Genomic DNA, 10,351 nt, shown 5'->3' on the forward strand with positions numbered 1-10,351 from the left:
TATGCTGCTTCCCTAAAATCTAAGTTGCATGGATACCGCTATGTGCATAGGTAAGAGTACGGGACATGACAAATGTAAAAGGTAGGGATCATAGGCTATGGGGACATATTTGAAATGCATGGCTGCAATCATAGATCTAAACTAGATACATAAATGACCCTTTGAAATAGTAGTTCTGAACTGATTATGAATTGAAACAAGCCCGATCCTTGCCTATCAAGTTTCAGAAAGTGGAGGGGAAGTGCATGACATCTATGAAGCACGGACACACATAACATGAAGCCGTGTCGTGTCGTGTCCGTGTCGGACACACGTGTCGAACACACGTATCCTATGTATTTTTTAGGATTTGCCTCGTGTTGGCGTGTCGGATGGCCGTGTCGGATCCGTGTCCGTGCTACATAGCATGACATATGTTTAAGAAGTGCATGTCGAGTGTTCTAGATTCAAATGTGCATTATGTGATTGGAGTGCGCATCTGAATAAATGCATATATAAATCAAGGAGTGTCCAAGAAGTGTCGGTGTCTATGTAGGACACGACCAAAACATATGGGCTAGAGGGTTTCTTTTCTAGAAACCACCTTTACAATAGGGTAATTGTACATAAACCACTTTTGATTGTCAATTAATATTTATCTTCCTTTAAACGGGTTTTGTGTTGCAATTAACCACTTGGACCCACTTTTCGTTTAAATTTTCTCGGTAATTGACCCTATATAACTTCCGTTGAGGATCATCTGTCGAATGTATTTGGTATTTGACAGCTAATCATTATAGAAAAACTGACAAGGTTTAACTGAAAAGTGTGTCCATGTGGCTAATTGCAATAGAAAACCCCTATAAAGGTTGTTTTTGTATTAATTTATAATAAAAAGTGGTTTTTGTATAATGACCATATTTTAAAGGTGGTTTGTAGGGGAAACATGTGCTGAAATCATTGTTCTAAACTAGATATACAAATACCTTTTCAAATCATAGCTTTGAACTGAGTATAAGTTGAAATGAACCTGATTCTTGTCCAACAAGTTTTAAGAAGTGGAGGTGAACGGCAGGATATATGTCTAAAAAGTGTATAGCAAGGATTTTTAATTAAAACATGCGTTATATAATGGAATACGCATATGAATAAATGTATACATACAACAAAAAGTGTCGGTGTCCGGCACGGGTAGAGGACATGTTGGATATGGTTACGAGTTCATGATAGAAGTACCCATGCAATGTAGCCTAGAATTGATGTATAGATGCTTCAGGGTTATTGTGATTAGCCTTATTTTCTACAGTAACAGTGAAAGAAGTTAAAAACTGATTTTCTTGATATGGATTTAACTAATAGTTTAATTTTTTCATATCATTAATTCAGCTTAAGGATCTTACTTTTAATATCAAGAGAGGTTCATATATAACTTTTTCCTCAATCAGATCTCAATATAGCTTATACTAGAATATACAGCAAGTCTATGTCTAAGTCTATTTAAGAAAGCATCATTTAAGTCTATTCAAGAAAGTGTATTTTAATTCCCATAGTTCAGGATTTAAATATTTGATCTGTTTTCTACTCGTTACGTGTGAAAGTGCTGAATAGTAATACATTATGCTTCAGATTTATTTGTGCAGAGTCTGCAGAACCCTAAGCCTTCAACTAGAAACAGGGGCACAATTCATCTTATCACCTGCAATTTTTTTTAGAAAGAGATTTGAGTGAATGGTCATGGACAATTTTAATTCTCAATTTTTCTTATCCTGATCAACCCAATTTAAATCTTCATTATTATTTTTGGATAAATTTTTTTTTTCTGGCAACAACTACTACTACTAGTAGTCTAGTACTATGTAATTGTAATCGCCACCAAAACAACCACCACTGTAATAGGTTAGCCCGAGAATCCTGGCACACATTTATGATATTTATGATTGGATGGTCTCAACTGTGCACCAATAGCCCTCTGCTTCAGCACTTACGGGATAAATTATACGCTTACACTGGTCAAGCAATTATATGCTTACACTAGTCCAGCAGTCACTTGCGGTTCTTTGTAACTATTGTATGGAATAATATACTGATCTGAAAATATTGTCTTTAATCCATATGCAGAGACCTTTGTTCGAGCTGACGGGGCATTTATTCCCTTTTCTGACGATTTTGACATGTCAACAGTCACCACTTTAGTGAAGGGAGTTGGTGACATTGGAGATGTCAAGGTTATAGATTTACAATCTCCAATAAATAGCCTCATTGGAAGACAAGTAGTGAAAGTTGGAAGGAGCTCGGGTCTCACCACTGGAACAGTAATGGCTTATGCTCTTGAATACAATGATGAGAAAGGCATATGTTTCTTTACTGACTATCTTGTTGTCGGTGAGAACCACGAGAGTTTTGATCTTGAAGGTGATAGTGGAAGCCTCATCATTTTAACTTCGAAAGATGATGAGAAGCCTCAGCCTATAGGGATTATATGGGGAGGGACAGCAAATAGAGGGAGGTTGAAGCTTAAAAGTGGTCATGGTCCTGAGAACTGGACTAGTGGGGTTGATCTTGGCCGGCTTCTTGATCTTTTGGAGCTTGATCTCATCACAACGAATGAAGGACTTCAAGGTTTATGCTTCTCTTACCTTTTAAAACTGCTCTCTCTCTCTCTCTCTATATATATATATATATATATATATTAATGGTATTCGCTTGGTCATAGGAGGGATTTCCTGCCTTGAACGCCTATGTGGCAGAATGCCCCCATCCTCATAAAGTAGGAGAGAGAGTGTGAGTTGATGGAGATTGTGCCTAACTTTATAAGGATGGTGAAGGAAACCGCATAGCAAACAAGAAGGTAACATCCCCTCGCTATGACAAGGATACACGACATTAATCTCATATATATATATATAATATATATATATATAATATATATACATTATATATATATATATATATTATTATATATATAAGCATCTGCATCACATTACGAATGAAGGACTTAAAGGTTTTATGCCTCATCATACCTTTTAAAACTGTCTCCTCTCTTTCTCTATTAATATAAGTTATTATATATATATATATATATACTATATATATATATATATCATATATATATATGAAAAATGAATCTAAGGTGACACCCTAGGCTCCCACCTAAGGACGCGGCCTAAAATCCACATCATTTTCAATTTTTTTTGCGATCGCCTCGTTAAACTTGATCTACACGTTCTTAAACCAAACACACTAATTTTGGGGTGAACCCGTCGTGTTTTGACCTTTATCCACTCGCTGTAATTTTAACGGTTTCGAATGAAATAGAACTTTTTAGCACTGCTCAACGAATGGTCTAAACACAACGGTTCACCCCAAAATTTGTGTGTTTGGGTTTAAGAACGTGTAGATCAAGTTCAACGGAAAACGGATCGCAAAAAAAAAAAAAGGAAATGATGGTGATTCTAGGCGCACTCCTTAGGTGAGGAGCTAGGGTGTCACCTTAGATTCACTTTTGCCTATATATATATATATATATATATATATATATTTATTTTGGTGTTAAGTCATTGCTTTGGCTGCCAGCTTCTTTATTAGCTGAATAGTGAATATTATCTGACTAAATCAATTCTAACAAACTATTTTAACTCGCATTAAATTAAGGACTAATTAAACCTCCTGTAGTGTCATGATTTTGAACTTACCATCTAGTTTTATTTTGCAGATAGACCCCCTGAGTGAATTTTTTTGACTCTTTTACTCAAGGAAAGGAAATTGTTTTTTTACAAATAGACCCCTTTAAAAGAGTAAAAAAAATCATTCAGGGATCTATCTGTGAAATAAAACTTGATTGATAGTAAGTTCAAAACAGTGATACTACATGGGTCAATTCGCAGTTAACCCTCAAATTAATTAGCTTCTTTCTGGTAAGCTTTTTGTCCATGAATAAGAAATATGAAAAACTTGCTCATTACTGATAAATGATATCAACCATATCATTTCAGCAAATTTGTGTTCTATTAATTACTTCAATAATATAATTATGAAATTGCATATTTTATGGAAAAATTTGCCTATATTGGCAAATTTTTCCTGCAGTTTTGGAATTTGATTCCCTCTTACCGAGTTCTCAACTTTTTACAAAATTAGAATACTGAAGATGGGGCTAGGAGGTCTTACCTTGAAATTCAACTGATATATTTCTACATCAAACATTCATATTTGTGCTGAAATTCTGATACCATTTTGGTTATTATTAGTCAGCGGTACTTTCAAATTTTCAGCACCTTCACTTATAGTGATTGTTGTGTCTATACTGAAATTTTAGTTGACCCTTTTCTTTTTGAGTTTTATATTCTGAATATTCCACAGAACTTTTTCCTAAGTCTAAATGAGCTTCCTGAATTATTCATTGAACTCCAAAGTTTGGTTTATTGATCCATGAAAAGAAAAATAATGTGACAGATGACCAACATCACAAGTTACCATCTGAGATTGCTACTTACCATCTGTTTCTTCTAATAACAACTTCATTTCCTTCTACTTTTCATGATCACAGAGGCAATTCAAGAGCAGCGGATGGCTTTAGCGGCAGCTGATTCCACTGTCGGAGAATCATCCCCTAAACTATGCACTCTGCAGAAGGAAAATACCAAAGAAATCTACCAGCCTTTGGGCATCAATATCGAGGAACTCCCTCGTGATGAAGCTACTGGCTCAAAATCAGCCCCCCAAAATTTCACAAATTTGGAGTTCCAAGTTGCAATGGATGTCTATAATAAAGTAGAAGAACATAGTTTTATTAGCATGTCCCCAGTTCATAAAAGTCAAGAAGAGAACAAAGAGCTTAAGTCTCTCTCAACATTAAGGAACTCAGATGATGAAGAAGACCTCTGTGTTTCTTTGAGGTTAGGGGATGATCGAGAGCCTAAAAGGCAGCGGTCTGAGCCTTTAGATTGTAATGGCTCACCTAAATGAAGAGATTATTTGATGATTTGGTTCCAATTTGGACTGGAGATTTTTTCAATATTTCGGCTCAACGATCATTCTGAGATTAGTAATTTAACCAGTTGAGGGTTCTTTAGAATTTCATGTTTTAATCTTTAGAGTGAATTTGAGTTCCATTTTGTAGATCGAACTCGTATCGAAAAATTAGTAGTATATTTAACTTGGGCTTATGGATTCTTCTTAAATGAAAATGTTGTCACTTGAGTTTTCGTTTTGGATGTGTAGCTCTCCGTTGTTAGCATCAGAGATCAAATCCTCAACTTTAAAGTTCATCTGGAAAAATTGTTCATGACAGATGGTTGACATGTTGTTTATCTTTGATTGTGCTTATGTTCGATATAAAATCTAATAAAATTTTCCCAGAGTGTTCAATTAATATGATGACCATATTTCGCGATATGAATTTTGAGAGGAGGATTCTTTTTCCAAGTACATGCCAGGACAAAGGAGGAGGTTACATTATGATTTAGAAACATCGATGATTTGGAAATTTGTGATCATGTCTTTGTGTTCGTTATATTTTTCTCTGTTGTTTTTTCATGGAGCTGAAGAAATTATGATTTAGAAATATCGATGATTCGGAAATTTGTGATCATGTCTGTGTTTGTAATATTTTTCTCTGTTGTTTTTTCATGGAGCTGAAGAAAGAATGATGATATCTTCTATGGGTAGCAAGGGTTTACACGTGCGCACAAGGGTTGGAAATTTTTTTAAGAAAAAACTGGTCGCATTTTCTCATTTGACTGATATTATCATCAGTGACCCAAGTCTTGTACCAAAGAAATTCCAAATGCATGCGGAGGCGAATGTTCCTTTTCTTATCATCACCTGTCAGCCTCCTTGTGAACATTATTTGTATAGAAGTTTATGATCAGTTCGTTGTCAATTACGAGATCATCCTGAGTTCTTGCTTGAGAGATGAGGTAGCTCAAAGTATTGGAAACAACCATTAGAATCTTATCAAATCATTATATATTAATGTGGATTTGATGATTGACACTGCCAAAGTGCAAAGGAAAATGAGAAGCTTGAAGCTTACATTCATGGATCATCTGTACATAAAGCCTAAAATTTTGGCACTAATAAAAGACAAATAACTAGGCTATTTGTCGAACATAATGATCGTGAGAAGAAAGAACATGTAACGCTGGAAGTAATTTTGTGGATACAGTTTCATTGAGAACAATTTTTCAAAACAGCCCCAAACAGATTTTTATTTTTCAAAATCGACCCTTTTTTTTATTTACCAAAACCGACCCGTTTTTTGATTAGCAACCTAATCACCCTTCTAAACAGTCTGGGTTGCTAACCCCGACTATTTAGGAGGGTGTTAAACTCCAATTAGAAGCCTTAAACCCTGACAATTTATGTCCTAAATAGTCGGGTTGGCAACCCCGACTATTTAGGAAGGTGATTAGGCTGCTAATAAAAAAAAACGGGTCGGTTTTGATAAAAAAAAAAAAAAGGGTTGATTTTGAAAAATAAAAATTTAAATGGGGCTGTTTTAAAAAATTGTTCTTTCATTAAGACCGTAGACAAGGGCCTTTTTTTGTCCAACTTTTCAGATAAGGGCTTCTTTTCTTTTGAAATAGACATGGATGAAGTAAGGGTTCTTCTACTTTCCTCAATGAACTTCTTAATGTAACATTTGAGAGTATATCCTTTCTTGGACATAGACGAGAGATTAGTACTGAGGTATAACAGTTGACTAGAAATATGTGGTGTGTGTCTATATATACCTTTTTGGATCTTCCTCAATGTTCCGGCTATGCACGAAACATGAGAAGCAGATGAACAATCATCTGCTTCTGAAGGAAATCGAAGAATTTATTAGAAATCCTACAAGATCAATTCATTGATTTTTCTCTAACAGATGGTCAGAACTTCATCTGCGTTCGAATTCTACTGAGAGGTCCACTAGAGATCATAAATTTTTGAAGAAAAAATGACCCCAAAATTATAGGGGCCAAGGTTGGCCAGTGAGAGGATGGGGGATAAGCTTCATCGTCGAGAGGCAAACAACCTGGATCACCAGCTAAGGCCCTAAATGACCGCTCAGTGATAAAGGGCAGAGACAGCCAGGAGGTTTGCCTTGAAGCAGCTACACTTGAAAGAGTACGTAATAGCTCACTGATCGATCGCTGTTGCACATAAGATGAACGGGGCTAAGCGATCTGTCGAAGCTGTCAGATGTCAAAATGCATCGATAGGGGAGCGTTCTACCTTAGAGAGAAGGGCCTGCACTGATCGTAGGTCATATCCATGGGGATCAACTTGAAGGGTATCCATGTCCCAATCATGGGCTGGTCTCAATAAACACTGTTTCCACTATGACGGGATAGCAAACAACAAGAAAACTCCAATCCCACACGCATTGCAGTTTCCTGCTTTTTTTGGAGGGCTGTGGGGATGGAATAGCCATAACAATTTGATGATTGGAACATTTTTCACCATAGCTATGTGAAGCTATATGACTCAGCATCGCCAAGAAGGTTACTGTTTGGTGGCGTTTGACACGGGACACCACTTGGTTCCTACGGTTCCTGGACATTATTCACTCTAGCACACCACACCATCATTGGTTGAGTACCAAGTTAGTGGATCCGGGATTCGGGTTTACTGCCTATGCTACCTTGGGTTATTATATTGTTATGGGAGATGTGGGGGTGGCAGCTACGTACCAGAAGATGGTGGTCATTTTCGACGATTTAGATTTCAAAAGTGACCTGCTATATATATATACTGAATCCCCAGCTGGCCATCGGGGACTGAGTGGTAAGGCCATGATCTGCAAGGGAACGGATCACTTGTTCTTCATTTAGGGGCAGGTGCACGAACGACAACTCCAACCGCCACACATCCGCCGTCTACCTACCATTTAGGTGGCACCAGCGAGATCCAGCTAAGGTAAGGAACTTCGTGCCGCGGCTGCTCCACTCCGTTGTGATCTCTTGAACTAAACTTTGTTCCGCACACGACGAAATTTTTTTTTTATCTTTAGCACGCAATTCATATTTTTTACGAAATAGATCATAATAAAATTCATGTACTAGGGAGGATTCACTTTAGAAGCGACTGTTCCCTAGGTACCTACATTGTGGTATTCCACGATTGAATCCATTTAATAAAGACCTAAAGTTATAGATTTATCAATAGGTAATGTTGCTTCAACACGCATCCAAAGAGCTACTGCAGTACCGATTAAAAAGACTGTTGTAGCTACCGGACGACGAAATGGATTTTGGAATTTATTAACATTCTCCAAAAAGGATATTGTCGATAATCCTATTTGTACTGAAACCATTAAAAGAACACCCAGTAACTTATTGGATACTGTGCGGAGTATTTGAAATACGGGAAAGAATTGCCATTCGGGTAATATTTCCAATTGAGTTGCAAATGGATCTGCCGGTTCACAAATCATGGATGGTTCTAGGATTGCTAATCCTACATTAAATGCAATACTACCTAGAATTACTACTGAAAAATATATAAAAGATCATTTGGCCATGCAGGAACTACGATATTAGGTTTTGGTGGCATCTCATCTCTTTCTTCTATCCCAAATTGACTGCCTAAGTCTAAGTCAAGCACGAAATCAGTTGTGGTCAATCTCCCAAAGTAGGCACCAAGCAAGGGAAGAGAGTGAGTGACTTACTGACCTTATAGGAGTGAAGTTGCGGGTCTACACCCTAGTTGTACACTCCATTCGTCCTATGAACCCTTGTTGATTCTGAACTTCATTCGTGAAGGAACTGGACTTTTGATGGGCTAGCCCTTTTTGATGTGCCACTTTATCCTCGAAGGAAAATGAGCTTTGCCCTTCTAGGCGCTGGGAGCTCCCATGGGTCGTGAGAAGGAAAAAGAACTAATCTTTTGTTGCATCAGTCACAAGATGAAAAAGAGAGAGCTCCGTCTATCCGCTGCTCATCGATAGACAGAGCTCTTGGAATTACTTTGTTTTTCTGGTAAAAAGTGAGGAATTCTTGTCGATTAATACAATTAAATATGTATGATAAATAAATTCTTTAAATCCCTTTGCTTGCTTTGTTTATACTATTTTTGCGGGATGTATAGAATTCATTACTTGTCATTTCGGGATGTGAAAGCATATGTCTATCTATAAGGACAGTGTGTTTCGAGGTGTGAAGGGGGAGAGAAGAGATGTCATATTTCGGGTTTTGAATAAGACGACCTTTGCATTTTTGATGTGTGTATGTGTGTGTATATGTGTGTGTCTATATATATATATATATATATATATATATACGAAAAATGAAGAATATACACAAATTAATAAAAATATATTGAAAAGGAATACCATAGAAGTGTCAAATGAAATGTTTATGTTATTAATTGATTTAATTTAAAATAGCATTGGTAGTTGACAATAATGGTTTGTTGCATGGTTTTAACTTCCTAATGTAAGAAGTTTGATAGGGGCTATATCTAGTTAAGCGATGTGAGATTGTCAAAATATTTAACATGCAAGAGGGGGCAAAAAAAAAAAAGGAAACTGAATAGCACCTAGTTAATCAAATAAGAATATCACAAGATTTTGCAGCCAGACAAATTTTTATTTTCAACCATGTTTGAAATTTATTTAGTATTTCAACCTACTTTGCATTTATTTATCATTTTCGACCTAGTTTCAGCCACCTAGCAGAAACTGGGTCGAAATTGATATATAAGTGTAAAAAACTGTAAGGGATTTAGAATTCTATTTTGTTTAGTAGAAAATTAAACTATACGAGATTCTCAATACTGTGGAGTTTAGAACTAGGATAAACTTTGTTGGATATTTTTGGTCAAAACCGCTTTCCAAAAATTAGTTTTCAAGCTATGTATTTATTAACTACTGGTATTTTTCAGAAATCCTTAGTAGCGTGGTGGAAAGTTAAAATTTTGATATCTCAAAGGTCCTGTGTTCGAGGTTTGCCAATAGCAAGCCAAGAATTATTTTTATTTAATTAATCCCTCATAAGTTCTAGCGGGTCGTGGGCCGTGGGGCAGTAGGCTCGTGGGCCATGAGCCAATAGGTTGGGGATCGGGGCTAATCGGGCTGAGGTGCTAAGTGGAACTTTATTAGGCGCACTTTGCAATACGCATGAAGGCATTGGGGCTAGGTGGTGCCACGTTGGCTACCACGCAGAACTGCCTTGCGTTCGCATGAGGGTATGACCTTCGCGTTCACAAGAGGGAATGCGACCCTCGTGTTGCTCAGGATCGCGATGTTCAGACGTTACTGCATGCATCAATTACAACATTTATGTTATTTGTCGTTACAAATATAATTGTCATAATTGCCATTATGTTTGTAACGATCAAATTAAATGTGGGTGACTTTTGAGTTGGTCTTAGAGGCCTATATATAGTG

At 36.8% G+C, this 10,351-nt stretch overlaps 1 protein-coding gene across 1 annotated transcript in view; it reads left to right on the forward strand.

Moving 5' to 3' along the window:
- The window catches only part of LOC109851411, a 10,407-nt gene extending 5,161 nt beyond the window's left edge, over window positions 1-5,246 (forward strand). The window contains 2 exon segments of the mRNA XM_020421526.1: window positions 2,098-2,598; window positions 4,526-5,246. Of these exon segments, the coding sequence (XP_020277115.1) occupies window positions 2,098-2,598; window positions 4,526-4,944 (920 nt within the window). The 3' untranslated portion in view covers window positions 4,945-5,246.

The sequence above is a fragment of the Asparagus officinalis genome, chromosome 8 (assembly GCF_001876935.1).
Source record: "Asparagus officinalis chromosome 8, Aspof.V1, whole genome shotgun sequence".
Lineage (NCBI taxonomy): Eukaryota > Viridiplantae > Streptophyta > Magnoliopsida > Asparagales > Asparagaceae > Asparagus > Asparagus officinalis.